We start from the raw sequence: 17996 nt of genomic DNA, 5'->3' as shown, positions 1-17996 counted from the left end.
TTTTAGCCAATTCCATTTCTTCCTTTTTGCTACCTATCAGTTAATGGTCACAGTTCTTCCAGATTCCTAAGTGTTACCTGACCTTCACACATCTAATTTTTGTAAATTTTTTAAGAGTCTTATTATTAATGACAATGCCTATTTCTATTTTAGATTATTTCTGTGGCCAAACTGTTCTCCCAGAATATCTTCAGGGACCAATCACTATAAAAAGAACTAGAACTTTTTGTACATTCACTGGAGTTGGCCATCATCACTTAATTATCAAGCGCTCCAAATGTCTCCTGAACAGCTCGTAACATTCAACAAAATCAATGCTACCTTTAAGTTTTTATAACCAGTATGTCTTCTTATGCAATTAAAATTTTTGAATGTGAAAGCTTCCTGTAACATCTTAATTGGACAAGAAATTAAAATGCGTGTCAACAGCAAAAAAGTGATACGACACTTATCGTGTTCACGTTATTACAGAGAACTGTTAAGTACCCAAAAGAATAGAAATATCCCAATAAAATTTGTCCCAGGCAGTGGTCTGCAGTAATGCCTGAGAAAGTAAGTTGGGAGGAAAAGACGCAGAAGTGTTAAATACTAGAAATAAGTGGATGAACGGATGAGCATCGAGAAAGAGAAAGCAATCCTCCAGAAGTGAGAAATTCCTCTAATGGACGAGGGCAAAATCATTAACGACCACTTCAGCCTCTACTTAACTCAAATTCAAATAAATATTAAGTAAAGGTGAGATTTTCTCACAACGTTTTCTTAATGTGGTAAATAAACTACAGTCCGGCTGCATCAGCCAGCCACTTTATGCCCGCAGTGTTAAAAGATTCCGCTCTGCAGAAAACGCCTCAGGTTCCAAGCATGCGCACGCGCACGCGCAATCTTAACACGACACCCTCCCCCACCCCAATACAGACCTCAAAGGAAGTGACGCAAAGCTAAGGGGCGGGGTGGGCTATGCGCCGGAAGTGGCTTGCTGATAGTAAATAAGGCCTGAGAGGGTGGGGAGATACTGTCTCCATTTTGTCACCCTCCTCTGCTCCTGCGACGTTGCGGAGATGGGGAACGTCTTGGGACTGTGCTCCATGGCGAGCTGGGTAAGGAGGTTTTTAGTGGCCTAAGGGGTGCTAAGCGTACGATGCGGAAGAGAAGGGAACCCGAGCTGGGCTGGATGCGGCCCGTCGGTAACGTGGTACCCCACCCAACGAACAGGGAGTGCCTTCCGTCCCCATTCTCTCCCTATCTCCCGCGGTCATCCAACTCAGCTTTAGGGCCCTGAGTCTTGCAAAGAGCTGACCCGGGTGGCCGAGAAGAGGAGATGGGAAGATAACCCCGATGGGAGAAGCGAAGAGAGCTGGTAGTCTTCCCCCAACACCCCGTCTTCCGTGAAAGCTACTCCCCATTCTCCCAGGCGCTTTTTTGTTTTTGTGTTTGTGTGTCTGCGTAGGCCATCTCAACAAAGGTCTTAGGCCTGTTCCGTGGAGTTCACCGTCTCTTTTCGTCACATTCCCAGCGACCTCAGACTGCAGCACTGTCATCCCTGGAGGCATGTTGGCCTCTTTGTTCTGTGGAGCCGACTACAATTAAGTGCCGGCTATTTGGGACAGCCTGGCGGTAGTATTGACACGCTAATACTATTTAGTTCTAGCTCTGTGGTTGGATCTTCAACCTTAATGGTAGGAGGAAATTTCTCAGGTAATAACATGTATTTCTAAAAGCTGGTCAGTTCAGTGCTGAAAATCCTGTGTCTTTTGACATAAACCATGCTTGGGTAATCTGGAATTTCATGTTTAATTAGGTGTGGGTTCCATTTTAAATAGATAGCATTGTTAGAATGAATCCATTTTTCATTATAGTGGCACAATTTCTTGTTTTGGGTGGTGCAAATAAACTTCAGTTTAAGATAATCATTCCACTACCACCCCCAAATGTAAACAGCATATTAATATTATAGTTAATAAATTATTTATGAATTGGGGCGAGATATTTGCGTTCAAATCATAGTTCTTTAATCTGTGATTTCTAAATTCCACTTCTAACGCTTGTCTGACTTCCCAAATGACTCCCATTATATACATCAGTCAGAATTTTTATTCTTTTACATACCTCGCTTTTTTTCAGAAATCAATGTACTGCTTGAACTGTAAAAGTTAAATTTTAATAAAATAATACATGGAGATTGTTATTTCAACTCAGGCCATTCTCTTGATTATGTCCTACGTATTTCTTCTCATAGTTTGGTATGGAAACCAGGTATTTTTTATCTCAATAAGAAACTCAGAATCCACTTGAGTCTATTGTCTAATACAGAAGAGGTATAATGTAATAAATGTTTTACAAAATAATAAATGTTAAAACATTGCTTTCATGGTGGGGGAGGGGGATGTGTGATTTGTAAAGTCAGATTTATCCATTTATCAAGTTGGCATATTCTTTGTATATAGTAAAGACTTAAAGGGAGGGATTCATACTTCCCATTTTGTTCTCATCTCCAGAACCTTGAACAACCTTTTTTGCCTCAAGGACACTTACGGTTACAGAAGGAAAAAAAAATGTTTTAAGGTTTTTTTAATATTTATGTGTTCTAAATCAGAAAATAACTTTAGTGAGCAATATGGAAATACTATATTCCTATTAATGTTTTTACAACTTACTTGTTCACCTTTATTGACTAGAAAACTGATAAAATTAACACTGCATTGTAGTCACTGTTAATAACAAGGTATATTGAAAAGGTGGTAACAAGGAGGCAATTTTCTTACCTTCCAGTAATTAGATCTGTGGCAGATATGCCAGATGGCCAAGGTTGATTTTTAGTGTTCTAGATTATTGTGGCCAGTCTGGGAATTGATTTTGTAGTCTGCAATTCTGGTCATATTTTCCCCTTTCCTTCCTGGTGCTTCTGTCTCTATTCCTGAATTGTTCAATTTTAGAGTAATTTGATAGCAATTGAAGGGGACTTTGCCTTGTAATATACAAATGTGTTCTTTTCCTACAGTCTTAACAGTCAATATGCTTATTTACTTAGAGGTTTTGACAAATTTAAAATTTGTTCAAATTTTCAAAACTATTCAAGTCATTAAATTGGAAGTTAAACCACAATTAAATCTTAATGAGTCCTTCAGGCTTAATCAATTTTTGTGAAGTTTTTTTCTGATTTATAAAAGCGCTGTAGAAAATTTCTGAACTATGAAAAAAGCACAAAAAAAAATACATGTAATACTGTTGTGTAGAGATTGGAGCATTAATTTTTTTATTTTATTTTGAGGTGGGTTTGTTTGTTTGTTTGTTTCTTTTTGCCAAGTGGCCTAGAATTAGATTGATCATAATCCTTGGTTCATGTATGCCTGGTCTTTGATTAGTGACTGTTACGCACTCAGATATCTGAATCTCCCACCTAATCCTGTAACTACATTACCAGCAAAATTTATGCCTACTTCAGTGCTTTTCTCCACCCCAATCTCAACAATGGTGTTAATGACTAGAATTGATTTTTTTGAATTACTGGACCTAATATACAATAGCTATCATTTTTTTGCCCAAGATAATTTAATGTAGTTAAGAAGAAAGAGCCAGTGATTACTGCCTGCCTATTTGTGAGCCTCAGCTAGATTTTTATTTTTTAGTACAATGACTTGTTTTTGCAGAAATGATTCATAGTCACTATGAATAGTCAAGCATAGCAGAGTACAAAGTTAAAATGTCACACACAAAAAAATGCCACCACCAATAACATTCCTTTTCTCTCAATGCATATATACACATGGATGAATGGACAAAAATATTTTTTTTTTAGGAATGGTAGCATGCTAAATTAAAGCATTAAATCGAATTTTTCCTGAATTTAACAAAAGAAAAAATAAAAGTAAAGGAGTTGCTGAATGTTAAATAAACATTTCTTCATCAGGAGAATTTCCTAAAAAGATTCCTCTGAGATGTTTCTATAGCAGTGGTTTTCAACTGGGCATAGTTTTGACCCCAAGATGCATTTGGCAATGTCTGTAGACATTTTTTTTTGTGTCCAATTTTGGGGTAAGAGGTGCATCTAGTGAGTAAAGGTCAGAGAAACTGCTAAACATTTTACACTACACAGGACCCCCCTCCCCACCCCCACAGAGAATTTTTTTGGCCCAAAGTGTCAATAGTGCCAGGCTTGAGAAATTCTACTTTATCCTCTTTGGCTGGCCAGAGTAAAAAATGGAATGAAACCTGAGAGTTTTAACTGCTCTTTAAAAAAGCATGTAATGAATTCTATTTTTACCTCTACCTTCTGCCTCACTTATGGAGGCTACCTGATGTCACCATTTCCTGATCTATTTGAGAATTCTGCTCTACAAATTTTACTGCTTAACATTTTCCTTTGATGGCTTATAATTGGGTGCCTGATTTCAGCTCAGGTCATGATCACAGCTTGTGAGTTCAAGCTCTTCATCGGGCTCTGTGCTGACAGCTCAGAGCTTGGAGCCTGTTTTGGATTCTCTGTCCCTCTCTTGTTCTGCCCCTCCTTCGCTCCTGCTCTCTCTCAAAAATAAATAAAACATTAAAAACAAAATTTTTAAAAGCCCTTTATTTTTTGAATTGTATTGTTATTTCTAAAGGGAGCATGGGTAAATTCACCTTTAATCTGCCATCTTTAACCAGAATCTTTTTGTATTATATTTTATGTTTGACCATTATGTATTATAACCATAGTTCTCCTAGTTATTTAGTCTTAGAACTAAACAAGTCATTCTTAAAGTGTATTCCCCGGACCCTGTAGCATCAGCACACCTGGGAATTTATTGGAAACACTGACTGGGGCCCAGCATTCTATGTTAATAAGCCGTCCAGGTGATTCTGATGTCTGCTGCCTTTTGAGAACCACTGCTCTACACTTAAGTGATTTCAAAGCTCAAATATTTCTTTTTTTTTTTTTAATTTTTTTTTTTCAACGTTTATTTATTTTTGGGACAGAGAGAGACAGAGCATGAACGGGGGAGGGGCAGAGAGAGGGAGACACAGAATCGGAAACAGGCTCCAGGCTCTGAGCCATCAGCCCAGAGCCCGACGCGGGGCTCGAACTCACGGACCGCGAGATCATGACCTGGCTGAAGTCGGACGCTTAACCGACTGCGCCACCCAGGCACCCCTCAAATATTTCTTTTTAACCATGGCTTTTCCCAGAATTTTTTTTAATGATATGTCATCTAATTGACTAAATTTTATCATTTGCTAGAGTTTGGAAGAATTCATGGATGCTGAAATCCCTGAATTCTTTCATATGCAAAAATATCCTATTTGAGAGGCATTGTTTACTAGTATAATAGTATATCCATTACACCCATTTCCTTCAGAACTTAATAGTGTTTTTTGTGAATTCTGTTTTATCTTACAGCCTCCTGGTATCCACTGCCTCCCAATACATCTCACATGTTCTATTGACTTTTTTCCTTTGCATGGATATTTGAACAGTTTTTACTTGTCTTTGAAATTGGTCAAGTATGTCTGACTAAATCTTTTATCACTTTTTTTTCTTCTGGTAAATATGTTCTTTTTTATTATTTATTTTTTAATTTACATCCAAGTTAGTTAGTATATAGTGCAACAAACTTAATGCCCCTTACCCATTTAGCCCATCCCCTTCCCACAACCCTTCCAGCAACCCTCTGTTTGTTCTCTATATTTCAGAGTCTCTTATGTTTTGTCCCCCTCCCTGTGTTTATATTATTTTTGCTTCCCTTCCCTTGTATTCATCTGTTTTGTATTTTAAAGTCCTCATAGGAGTGAAGTCATATTATTTTTGTCTTTCTCTGACTAATTTTGCTTAGCATAATACCCTCCAGTTCCATCCACGTAGTTGCAAATGCAAGATTTCTTTTTGATTGCCAAGTAATACTCCATTTTGGGTGTGTATGTATGTATGTGTATATAGACACATGTGTATACACATACATACATACATACACACATCTTTATCCATTCATCTGTCAATGGACATTTGGTCTCTTTCTATACTTTGGCTATTGTTGATAGTGCTGCTATAAATATTGGGGTGCATGAGCCCCTTCGAAACAGCTCTCCTGTATCCTTTGGATGAATACCTAGTAGTGCAATTTTGGGGTCGTAGGGTAGTTCTATTTTTAATTTTTTGAGGAATCTCCATACTGTTTTCTAGAGTGGCTGCACCAGTTTGCATTCCCACCAGCAGTGCAAAAGAGGTCCTCTTCGCAATGTCACCAATATCTGTTGTTGCCTGAGTTGTTAATGTTAGCCATTGTGACAGGTGTGAAAATACCTACTCATTTCTTTTGGGGAAGTTTTTCTCATATTCTATCCTTGAATGTCTTGTTTAGAGGATTCTGTATTTTAAGGACACTAGTTACCTTCATGTTATATTGGTTTTGTTTTCCTTCTACATTATTTTTTTTCTGTCATTTTTTTAGTTGATACAATTTACATGAAATTCACACTTTGTAATATACAGGTCTGTGATTTTTGAGAAGTCCTATACTTATGTAACAACTACAGAACAGTTACTACCTTAAAAAATTCTGTCATCCCCATTCTTGGAAACCCGTTTTGTTTTGTGTTTTGTTTTGTTTTGTTTTGTTTTGTTTTGTTTTGTTTTGTTTTGTCTGTCTCCAGAGTTCTTTCCAGAAAGGCATATGAATAGGATATACAGCATAGGGTGTTTTGAGTCTGGCTTTTTTTACTGAGTATAATTCATTTGAGACTTATCATGGTGGTGTATTATTGGTTCCTTTTTAATTTTGCATACTATTCCATTGCTTGGATGTACCACAACTTAACCTGTCCATGTACCAGTTGAAGGGCATTTCCAGATTTTGGTGATAAAGTAGCTGTAAGCATTTTCATAAAGGTACGATTAAGGTTTTTTTGTGTGACTCTTCTTTTTGCGTAGGTAAAATATCTAGCAATGGAATTGCTGAACAACATGGTAAGCATACATTTGACTTAATAAGAAACCACCAGGGGCGCCTGGGTGGCGCAGTCGGTTAAGCGTCCGACTTCAGCCAGGTCATGATCTCGCGGTCCGTGAGTTCGAGCCCCGCGTCAGGCTCTGGGCTGATGGCTCAGAGCCTGGAGCCTGTTTCCGATTCTGTGTCTCCCTCTCTCTCTGCCCCTCCTCCGTTCATGCTCTGTCTCTCTGTCCCAAAAATAAATAAACGTTGAAAAAAAAAAAAAAAAAAAAAAAGAAAGAAAAAAAAAAAGAAACCACCAAACTGGTTTCTAAGATAACTCTACCAATTTTCATTCCCATTAACAAAAAGTTGTCAGTACTTGGTATTATGATTTTTTTTTATTTTGGCCATTGTAATGTGTGTGTAGTGGTATCTCATTATGGTTTTAGTTTGTATTTCCTTAGGGGATCTATAGTTTACATCATGGTTTACTCTTGGTGTTGGACATTCTGTGAGTTTGGGCAAATGTATAATGACACGTATTTACCATTAATATAGCATGTAGAGTATTTTTATTGCCCTAAAAATCCTTCGTGTTTTGCCTATTCATCTCTCCACCCACTCCAACCACTGTTCTTACTGTCTCCATAGTTTTCCTTTTCCAGAGTATTGTACAGTTGAAATCATACAAAATGTAGTCTTTTTACGTTGTTTTCTTTCACTTAGTAATACCTATTTAAGTTTTCTCCTTGTCTTTTTATGGCTTAACTCCTTTTCAGCACTGAATAATATGCCATTATTTAGATGTACCACAGTACCTACTGAAGGACATACTGGTTGGTTCCAAGTTTGGGCAGTTATGAATAAAGTTACTATAAACATTCATGTGCAGGTTTTTGTGTGGACATGAGTTTTTCTTGGTATTTAACTGGATTGTATGGTAAGCATATGTTTCGTTTTATAATCTGTCAAACTGTCTCCAAAGTGGTTGTACATTTTGCATTCCTACCAGCAACGTATGAGAGTAACTATTGATCCATATCCTCATCAGCATTTGGTGTTATCTGTGTTCTGGATTTGGCCTTCCTAATAGATAGGTAGTAGTATCTTGTTTTAATATGCATTTACCATATGCATGTGAAATGTGATGTGGAACACCTTTGCATATGCTGATTTTCCATTTGTATTATCTGATTTGGTGAGGTGTCTGTTGACCCATTTGTTTTCTTATTGTTGCATTTTAAGAGTTCTTTGTATGTTTTGGATAATACTCCCTTAAGATCAGGTATGTCTTTTGCAAAGTTTCACACATTTGGCCTGTTTTTTCATTCTCTTGACACTGACTTTTGCAGAGCAGAATTAAAAAAAATTTTTTTTTTTAATGTTTTATTTTTGAGAGTAAGCACGAGCGGGCTTGGGGCAGAGAGAGAGGGAGACAGGATCCAAAATGAGCTCAGTGCTGACAGCAGAGAGCCCGATGGCTGGACTTGAACTCAAGAACCTTGAAATCATGATCTGAGCTGAAGTCGGATACTTAACTGACTGAGCCAGCCAGGCGTACCTACTGAGCAGAATTGTTTGAATTTTAATGAAGACCAGCTTAACAGTTTTGTTTTTTTTTTTCTGTGGATCATGCCTTTGGTGTTATCTGAAAAAGTCATCACCACACCCACCGTCATTTGGATTTTTTCCTATATTATAGGAGTTTTATAGTTTTATGGTTTGTATTTAGATTTAAGACCCATTTTGAGTTAATTTTGGGGAATGATGTGAGATGTGTGTCTAGACTGATAGATTGATTTTTTTTTTTTTGCATGTGGATGCGCAGTTGTTACAGCACAGTTTGTTGAAAAGATGATTTTGCTTCATTGAATAGCCTTTGCACCTTTGTCAAAGATTAGTTGATTTTATTTATATGAGGCTATTTATGTGCTTGCTAGTCTGTACCTTTGATTGTCCCTTTTTTTGACAATACTATACTGGCTTGATTACTATTGTCACTTTATAATAAATTTGAAGTTTGGTAGTTTCAGTCCTTCACCTTTGTTCTTCTTCAGTGTTTTGTTGGGTAGTCTGGGTCTTGTGTTTCTATGAACTTAGAATCAGTTTGTCAGTATCTACATGATAACTTGCTGGGTGTTTGATTGGAATTGCATTGAATGTATAGATCAAGTTTGAGGAATTGATATCCTGACAATGTTGAGTCTTCCTAATCCATGAACATGGAATGTCTGTTCATTTATTTAGTTCTTTTATTTTGCTTATCAGAATTTTGTGTTTTTTTTCTATTGATCCTGTATGTAGTGTGTTAGATTTATACCTAAGTATTTTGGCAGTTTTAATTTGGGGGATGCTAATGTAAATGGTAACGTATTTTTAATTTCAAGTTTCACTTTTTCATTGGGGGATATATAGGGAAGTGATTGACTTTAGTATACAAACCTTGTATCCTTCAACCCTGCTATAATTGTTTATTAGTTCTAAGATTTTTGTGGGGTTTTTTTTGGTCAATTATTTTGAATTTTCTACATAGATGATAATGTCATCTGTGAAGAAAGCTAATTTTATTTCTTCCTTCCCAGTGTGTTTACCTTTTATTTCCTTTTTTTTTTTTTTTTTTTTTTTTGGTGTTAATTGCATTAGCTAGAACTACCAGTAGTGTTGAAATGGAATGGTAAGAGGAAACATCCTTGGTTTGTACCTGATATTAATGGGAAGGTTTCAATTTTCTTACCATTAAATATAACTATAGGTGTTTTGTTGATTTTATTTATCAAGTTGGGGAGAGTTCCCCTGTATTCCTACTTTATTGAGAAATTTTATCATGAATGAGTGTTGGATTTTGTGAAATAGATTTTCTGCATCTGTTGTGACCCATCTTTTTTAGCCAGTTGATGTGATGGATTACATTAATTGATTTTTGAATGTTGAACCATTCTTGCATACCTGGGATAAATCCCACTTGGCTGTGATCATACATTGTTGGATTTGATACGCGTGTATGTTGTTGAAGATCTGTGTTCATGAGAGATGCTGATATAGTTTTTATTTTTTATAATATCTTTGTCTGGTTTTGTTGTTAGAGTGATGCTGGTCTCATACAATGAGTTAGGCAGTGTTCCTCTGCCTGTCCTCTGAAAGAGATTTCAGAGAACTGGTGTTTTTTTGTTTTGTTTTGTTTTGTTTCTTTTAAGTGTTTGGTAGAGGTCACCAGTGAATCTGGGTCCAGTGCTTTCTGTTTTGGAAGGTTATCAGTTGTTTGTGTTTTTTTTTGTTTTTTTTGTTTTTGTTTTTTTGTTTGTGTTTTTTTTAAGTTTTTTTTTTTTTGAGAGAGTGAGTGGGGGAGGGGCAGAGAGACAGAGGGAGACAGAGAATACCAACCAGGCTCCACACTGTCAGCACAGAGCCCGATGGGGGCTGGGGGGGGGGGGGGGGGCTCAAACTCATGAACTGTGAGATCACGACCCAAGCTGAAACCAAGAGTCGGACATTTAACCGACTGAGCCACACATGCGCCTCAGAAGTTATTAAATTATTGGTTCAGTTTCTTTAACAGGTATTGAATTATGCAGATTGTCTCTTGTGAATTTTTGCATCTTGTGTCTTTCAAGGAATTGGTTCATTTCATCTAGGTTATCAAATTTGTGGACAATGTAGCTGTTGACTGCATTCTTTTATCCTTTTGATGAATAGGGGATTTAAAGTGATACCCTCTCCTTCATTTTTGATGTTAGTAATCATGTTCTCTTTGTTAGTCATCAGCACGTATATACACATGAGGTGAATATGTATGCATACATAATTGAATACAGTGTTCTTAAGATTTTTTAACAAACTCTTATCTGTTAGGTCAATTAAGAATAAGATAAAGAGGGGCGCCTGGGTGGCTCAGTCGGTTGAGCGTCCGACTTCAGCTCAGGTCACGATCTCGTGGTCTGTGAGTTCGAGGCCCACGTCGGGCTCTGGGCTGATGGCTCGGAGCCAGGAGCCTGCTTCCGATTCTGTGTCTCCCTCTCTCTCTGCCCCTCCCCCATTCATGCTCTGTCTCTCTCTGTCTCAAAAATAAATGTAAAAAAAAAAATAAGATAAAGAGATTTTTATGTTTGATGTTCTTATTTAGACTCTGACTTATATTAATTTCCTTGTCTCTAAAGGACTTCCTTAAACATTTCTTGCAAGGCAGGTCTACAATTTGACAACAAATTCCCTCAATCTTTGAGAAAGTCTTTATTTCTACTTCACCTTTGAAGGATAATTGACAGAGTATAGAACCCTCACTTGGTGGGTTTTTTTTTTTTCTCAACACTTCAGATATTTCCACTACACTTTTTCTTGTATACATGGTTTCTGAGAAGTGGATATAATCTTCTCTTTGTTCTTCTATAGATAAGTTGTTTTTTTCTTCAGCTTCTTTCAAGATTTTTTTTCTTTATATTTTCTTTATCTTTTATTTTTTGAGTTTGGAAGTGATGTGTCTAGGTGTAGGTTTTTAATTTTTGGTTTGTGGATTTTGTTTGTTTTGGTTTTTAGTATATGCTTCTGACATTAAGTTGGGAAAATTGTCATTGTTTTTTCAAATATTTCTTCTGTTTCTTTTCTTTTTTTTGCTATTCTCAGTATATTACCCCTTTTTAATTGTCCTGCAGTCCTTGGTTATTCTCTTCTGTTTTATTCAATCTCTGCTCTCTTTTCTTTTCAGTTTGAGAGGAGATGTCCTCAAGCTAAGAAATTAAATTTCTCTGTCTTGTCCTAGACTATTAATAAGCTTATCAAAGGCAGTTTTTCTTTCTGTTACATTTTTTTGATCCCTAGCATTTTTTCTTGGTTCTTAGGTTTCTTATCTCTCAGTTTATATTGCACATGTGTTGTTACATGCTGTTTATTCATCATAACCTTTAACATATTCAATCCTAGGTATTCTAAATTCCTAGTTTGGTAATTCCAGCATCCCTACCATGTCTGCTTTTGATGTTTCCTCTGACTCCTTAAATTATGTTTGTTTGTTTGTTTTTTTACCTTTTGCTGTGCTTTGTAACTTTCTTTATAGTGGGACATGCTGTACTGGGTAAAAGGGACTGCTGTAAATAGGCTTTGGTCATGTTGTGGTGAGGTCTTGGGGAAAGAAGAGTGTTCCACAGCCCTATGATTAGGTCATAGCCCTTTAGTGAGCCTGTGTCTGGACTGTGAACTTCTCAAGTGTTTTCTAGGCTTTTTCTTCCTCCTAGGTGGGAGAAGATGGCAAACGAGGGCTGGCGTTGAGTGTTTCCCTTCCATGTTATTTTGGCTCTGATAATACACCCCCCCCCCCCCACCCCACCCCACAAGGTTAGGCTCTGGTTAACCAGTTTCTCCTTAGGGCAGGCATTGTTAAGAACATGTGTTCTGGGTATATTTTAAAATGGTTCCTTTTTCCTTCTGCAGGAAGCATGAGGGAATTTCCACAGTAAGTTTCAGCAATTCTTCAGTTACAGTTTAGGTTGCCTTACTTGGGCCTTGGTTCCTAAGTTGGTTTCCACTTGTGATTTTCTACTTTGGTAAGTTGTGGCACCCTGTATTTGCCTATCTGTTTCCAATCTTGGGGGCAGTGATTTTCTCACCTGTCTTATGGATCCTGGAAGAGTTCTTGATATTTTACTCTGTTTATCTTTTTACTGGTGAGAAGAAAGTGGTGCTTCCAAGCTTCTTAAATGGGGAAAAAAGATACTAGAGGTCTTCATTTGCTTTTTATATTTTTGATTGAATTGACAAGATGTTAAGAATTTGTAGTCATGAAGGATGTTGCTCTCTTCTTTATAATGTCTTTGAATTTAGTGTCAGTAATTCTGGCCCACTAGAAAAGAGTTGTGAAGTGTTTTGCCTCCAGTTTTCTAGAATAGTTTGTGTAGAATTCATGATTTATTCCTTAAATGCTTAATAGAACTCACTGGTGAAACCATCTATGCATGGGAAAGTTTTTAACTTAAAAATTTAACTTTTTAAAGTAGTTACAGGACCATTGATTGTGTGTGTGTGTATATGCATACATGCATACATATATATATATGTATGTATATATAAATCCTATTGAATGATTTCTGACAATGTGGGTTTTTCAGTTTGTCCACTTTATCTAAGATACTGAATACAATTGCTCATACTTTTCCCCTATAATTTTTTTAATGCTCCTAGGATCTGTATTTGTATCTTCACACATTTCCAGTATTCATGATTTTTGTGATTACTTTTGCTCTTTTGTATCTTCATCAGTCCGTTTCTCAGTCATAACAGTCTTATAAAATTGATTTTAGATTTTAGATTTCACTGATTTTCTTGTTCTGCTTTTTACTTCCCTGATTTCTGTATTTATTAGTTTCTTTTTTTATTTTGGGTTTGTTTATTTGATTGTTTTAGGTAGAAGCTCAGATCACTGATTTGAAATCTTTATTTTTGTCTAATGTCATTTAGTACTGTAAATTTCCTTTGAACGTTGCTTTAGAGCATTCCATGAATGTATTATTTTCATTTTATTTAATTTCCTCTTGATATCTTTTGTCTGTGAATTATTTAGAAGTGTGTTATTTAGGGGCCACCTGGGAGGCTCAGTTGTTTAAGTGTCTGATTTCGGCTCAGGTCATGATCTCATGGTTCATGGGTTCAAGCCCCGAGTCGGGTTCTCTGCTGACAGCTTGGAGGTCAGAGCCTGGAGCCTGCTTTGGATTGTATGTCTCCCTCTCGCTTTTCCCCTCCTCTCATCTCAGAAATAAATAAACATTTAAAAGAAATTTTTTAAAAACATGTCATTTAGTTTCCAGATATTTTTTGTTACTGACTTCTAACTTAGTTACACTGTGGGCCTAGAATACATGTTTGTTGTATGATTTGAAACATTCTATGTTTATTGCAATTTGAGATTTGTTTTATGGCCAAGAATATGGTCTGTTTTGGTTGTGTTCTGTGTACTCTGGAAAACAATTTGTGCTGTGCCCTGGTTAGATTGAGTATTCCCTAAATGTCATTTAGGCACAGTTAATTGATAATCTTGTACAAGTTTTTATATCCTTATTGATTTTTGTTCTGCTAAATGAGAGAATATAAATGTGAATTTATTCTTTTCAGTTTTATTATTTTTCCATTCATGTATTTTGAAGTTCTCTTACTAAGTGTAGAACAATAGGATTGTAGGTTTACTCTGTGAACATCCCATTACCATTATGAAGTGTCCCTCCTTAACCCTGGTAAGATTCTTTGCTCTGAAATCTGTTGTGTCTGGTACTACTATGGCATGGTATTTATTTATTTTTCTTTCATAAATAACCTGTTTGCATTTTTATATTTAAGTAGGTTTCTTGTAGAAGAGCTAGAGTTGGATCACAGTATTTATCCAGTGTGATAGTCTTTGCCTTTTTAAGTAGGAGTGTTTTTGCCACTTACATTTAGTGTGATTGTGGATTATGTTTGGGCTTAAATAAACCATCTTTCTATTTTGTTTGTCTTGTCTATTATCCCTTTTCTGTAATTTTTTTTTGCCATATTTTGTACTTACTAGCCATCACTTTTAGTATTCTGTTTTTTTTCCATTGGCTTACTAGCCCTACTTCTTTGTCTTGGTTTTTTAGAGGTTACTTTAGGGTTTATAGTGTTTATTTTCAACTTACTACAATCTTCCTTTATTTCCAATTTAAGAACCTTATAGTGGTATAGTTCAATGTCTCCTCTTGCATACTGCTTGTAATCCTCATACATTTGACTTCCACCTTTGTTATATACCCCACAATACATTGCTAATATTTCTGTTTTAAAAGGATAATTATGCTTTAAAGTAATTTTTTTTATATAAGAAAGATACATTTGCCATTTTCATTGTTCTTCATTCCTTTTGTTGTATAGATTTTTTTTTTTTTTGGTATCTATATAGATAAGCTGTCTAGTATAATTTTCCTTCTGCTTGAAGGAGTTCCTTCAACATTTCTAGTAGTTTAGGTCTGCTAATTTTGGATTCTTTTGTCTTTGTCTGAAAGTGGTTTTATTTTACATTAATTTTTGAAAGAGACTTTTAGGGAGTATAAAATTTTATCACTCAGGGTTTTTTAAAGTACTTTTGCAGAATTCTTTTTACTAGAATTGAGATCTTTGTTTCTATAAAATATGGCTTAATTTTTCTGCCTGCTTTTTTTTTTCTTTTTTTAATTTTTTTTTTTTTATGTTTATTTATTTTTGAGACCGAGAGAGACAAAGCATGAGCAGGGGAGGGGCAGAGAGAGAGGGAGACACAGAATCTGAAATGGGCTCCAGGCTCTGAGCTGTCAGCACAGAGCCCAACGCGGGGCTCGAACTCACAGACCGTGAAATCATGACCTGAGCCGAAGTCGGACACTTAACCGACTGAGCCACCCAGGCGCCCCTCTGCCTGCTTTTTAAAGATTTTTTTGTTTATGGTTTGAACAGTTTGATTATGATATGAGTTAGTGTGGTTTCCATCGTGTTTATTTTCCTATAATTTTTTTTTATTTGAGAGAGAACACCTGTGAGTGGGGAGGGGCAGAAAGAGAGGGAGAAAATTCCAAGCAGGCTCCACGCTGTCCGCACACAGCCCCATGTGGGGCTTGATCCCACAGACCATGAAGTCATGACATGAGCCGAATAAAGAACCACCCAAAGCACCCCTATTTTTCTAGAATTTCATTAAGCTTCTTGGATCTGTGCATTTATAATCTTGATTCAATTTGGGAGCATTTTGACAATTATTTCAGAAGTTTCACTTCTCCTTCAAAAACTGTAATTTCACTTACATTAGACTGCCTGAAGCTATCTTACAATGCTCTGTTCATTTTTATCCTAGTGTTTTTGTCTCATTTATTCTGTGTCTTCAGATTTGTTCATCTTTTTTGCAGTGTCTTAGTATTTTTTGGTTTGGTTACTTTATTTTTCATTTCTACAAGTTTGGTATAGATCTTTTAAATTATCTTTCATGTCTCTTCTTAACATGCTGATGTTTTTTTCACTCTTGAGCATATGAAATATAATTAAAATAATATCTTTATGCTGTTATTTATAATTCAGCCATCTTTGTTATTTCCAGGTTGATTTTGATTGTTTTTTCTCATTAAAGACTGTATTTTCCTGCTTTCTTGCATAGCTGTCAACTTTTTATTAGATGTCAGACATTGTAAATTTTACCTTGATGGAGGTGGACATACTTGTATTCTAAAACGAAAATATTTTTGGGTTTTGTTCTTGGACATAGTTGAGTTACTTGAAAATTTTTCTTAATGTTTTCTTTATACTTTGTTAAGTGAGACTGGAGCAGCTTTTAGTCTTATGGCTGATTTTTTTGTTTTGTTTTTTGTTTTGTTTTGTTTTGTTTTGTTTTCTCCCTTCTAAGTAAAAGCCTGTATAACTTAGTGTCTTTTGCATTACAAGGTTTTCCACTGTGGCTAGTGGGAATACCAACTCTTCTCCTTTAGTAATTTATTCAAATGAATGCACTGATCAGTACTCTACTACAGATTCAAGTTGAAGCCTCTACAGATTTCAGGAGCTCACTCTGTAGCTTTCTTCTCTTCATGATTCTGCTCTATAAACTCAACTTCAACTCTGTTCCTGCTCCCAACTCAGTCTTCTCAGTTCAGGTGGACTGCTAGCCTCTGCTTGGATTCCCCTCCCTTCACTAGAAGCTCTCCCAGGCAGAAAGATAGGTTAATCATGGAGCTCACATTGTTTCCTGTCAGGAATTACTGTCCTGCATTGCCTGTTGTTCATTGTCTGAAAACCATTGTTTTAATTTTTTCCATTAAGGCAGTAGGGTAAAGTCTAGTCACTGTTGACTCCATTTTTATCTAAGTTTATAGTAGTTAACTCAAGCTTTTTTCTGTTAGTAATTTAATTTTCAGGTGTGTCTGTTTTGTTCCTTGACAGTTAATTATTCTTTAAGTTTTATTTTCTCTTATTTCTTTGCTTAACTCTGCAAGCTCCTTTTTATCTTATTTTGTTCTTTTCCCGTTTCATTTTTGAGTTCTTTTCATTTGCTTTTTATTCTTTTATTGTTCAGGTGAAGCACTTGTACAGAATTTCCTTTTCTTACTGAGTTTTGTTTCAGACTGAATTCTTAAAATGTCTTCTCACCACCACCCCTTTTTTCCCTTCCCCCTGAGGGATGTGCTTATTTATTTTTATTTTTTGTTAGAGTATGTTTGCATAGTTAACGATTTTTACTTGTCTTACTTAAGCTTACTATAAATGGCTTTGTTCCTACCTTATATTGGTTGCTCTAGTGTGTCTTGATTTCTACCATACTCCCTTCCCATGGTTTCTGAGACTTTTCTCCTAGAGCTGTGGCTGTCAGTCTGGAACATCATAGTCTGTCCAACTTCCTGAAGTCTGACAGTATGGTGGAGCTAGCCTAGGTTATGGTGAGTGAGTTCTTATGAGCATACTTACACTTTCCTCTTCTGAAATACTGGTAAATACCATTACCAATGTTCCTCTGGGGTGTACAACTAGTTTAGGTGGAGTTCCACTGGAGAAAGTTAGCCTGAGTTTTCATTGTTTTCACTATCACCACTTCCTTTCCAGAAGAGGGAAAAGATAAGGACGCCAGTTCACTTCTTATTCTCTTCTGGGGTATTTGAGAGGTCTCAGGATTTTGTGAATTCACCAATATATCTGTGGGCTAAAAGATGGGAGCCAGAGATGGGCATGTAATCATGAATATTTTGTTTTTGTTAAATTCTTTTCTGCTGATTTTTCCCCCCCTTTTTTTTTTTTTAATTTTTTTTTTCAACGTTTATTTATTTATTTGGGACAGAGAGAGACAGAGCATGAACGGGGGAGGGGCAGAGAGAGGGAGACACAGAATCGGAAACAGGCTCCAGGCTCTGTGCCATCAGCCCAGAGCCTGACGCGGGGCTCGAACTCATGGACTGTGAGATCGTGACCTGGCTGAAGTCGGACGCTTAACCGACTGTGCCACCCAGGCGCCCCTCCCCTTGTTTTTTTAACTCATTTATTTTGATTGATTTGGAGGTCAAACACTTAAAAATTTTTTTAAAGTTTATTTGTTTATTTATTTTGAGAGTGAGAGAGAGCCTGTAAACAGGGGAGGGGCAGGAAGGAGGG

The 17996-nt window shown here is 36.4% G+C and overlaps 1 protein-coding gene across 1 annotated transcript in view; it reads left to right on the top strand.

Annotated features, from left to right (window-relative positions):
• Window positions 1–939: 939 nt before the first annotated feature.
• Window positions 940–17996, top strand: part of SERINC1 (serine incorporator 1) — a 36690-nt gene continuing 19633 nt past the window's right edge. Inside the window, exon 1 of the mRNA XM_025925506.2 lies at window positions 940–1097. Coding sequence (XP_025781291.1) covers window positions 1059–1097 — 39 coding nt within the window. The 5' untranslated portion in view covers window positions 940–1058. The remainder of the gene's footprint in view (window positions 1098–17996) is intronic.

The sequence above is a fragment of the Puma concolor genome, chromosome B2, assembly GCF_028749965.1.
Source record: "Puma concolor isolate L17-30 chromosome B2, mPumCon1.1.hap2, whole genome shotgun sequence".
In the NCBI taxonomy this organism is placed as follows: domain Eukaryota; kingdom Metazoa; phylum Chordata; class Mammalia; order Carnivora; family Felidae; genus Puma; species Puma concolor.
This window is presented reverse-complemented; position numbering and strand designations above follow the sequence as displayed.